At 59.0% G+C, this 212-nt stretch overlaps 1 protein-coding gene across 1 annotated transcript in view; it reads right to left on the minus strand.

The window, feature by feature from the left end:
* Window positions 1-212, minus strand: part of CIMAP2 (ciliary microtubule associated protein 2) — a gene marked incomplete at its 5' end in the record, with an annotated part of 4,423 nt that overhangs the window by 3,089 nt on the left and 1,122 nt on the right. The window contains 1 exon segment of the mRNA XM_029087564.1: window positions 49-198. Within this exon segment, the coding sequence (XP_028943397.1) occupies window positions 49-198 (150 nt within the window).

Below are 212 nucleotides of genomic sequence, written 5' to 3' on the forward strand. Positions count from 1 at the left end.
GGATTGCCGTGACCCCCAGCCGGTGCCAATGTCCATGCTCCCACTGACCGCCTTCCTTGGGCACTGACTGAGCGTGGCCCAGAAGATCCTCTCCGTGGGGCAGCTCGGGTTCCTCGGCAGGGTGCTGAAGCAGCCTTTCTTCTTGTTCTCCTTCAACATCAGCTTGTCCAGGAAACTTTTGACAGTGACAGTGCTCAGCTCGGTGTCTCTCC

Source organism: Antrostomus carolinensis, unplaced genomic scaffold (genome assembly GCF_000700745.2).
Source record: "Antrostomus carolinensis isolate BGI_N321 unplaced genomic scaffold, ASM70074v2 scaffold40890, whole genome shotgun sequence".
NCBI lineage: Eukaryota > Metazoa > Chordata > Aves > Caprimulgiformes > Caprimulgidae > Antrostomus > Antrostomus carolinensis.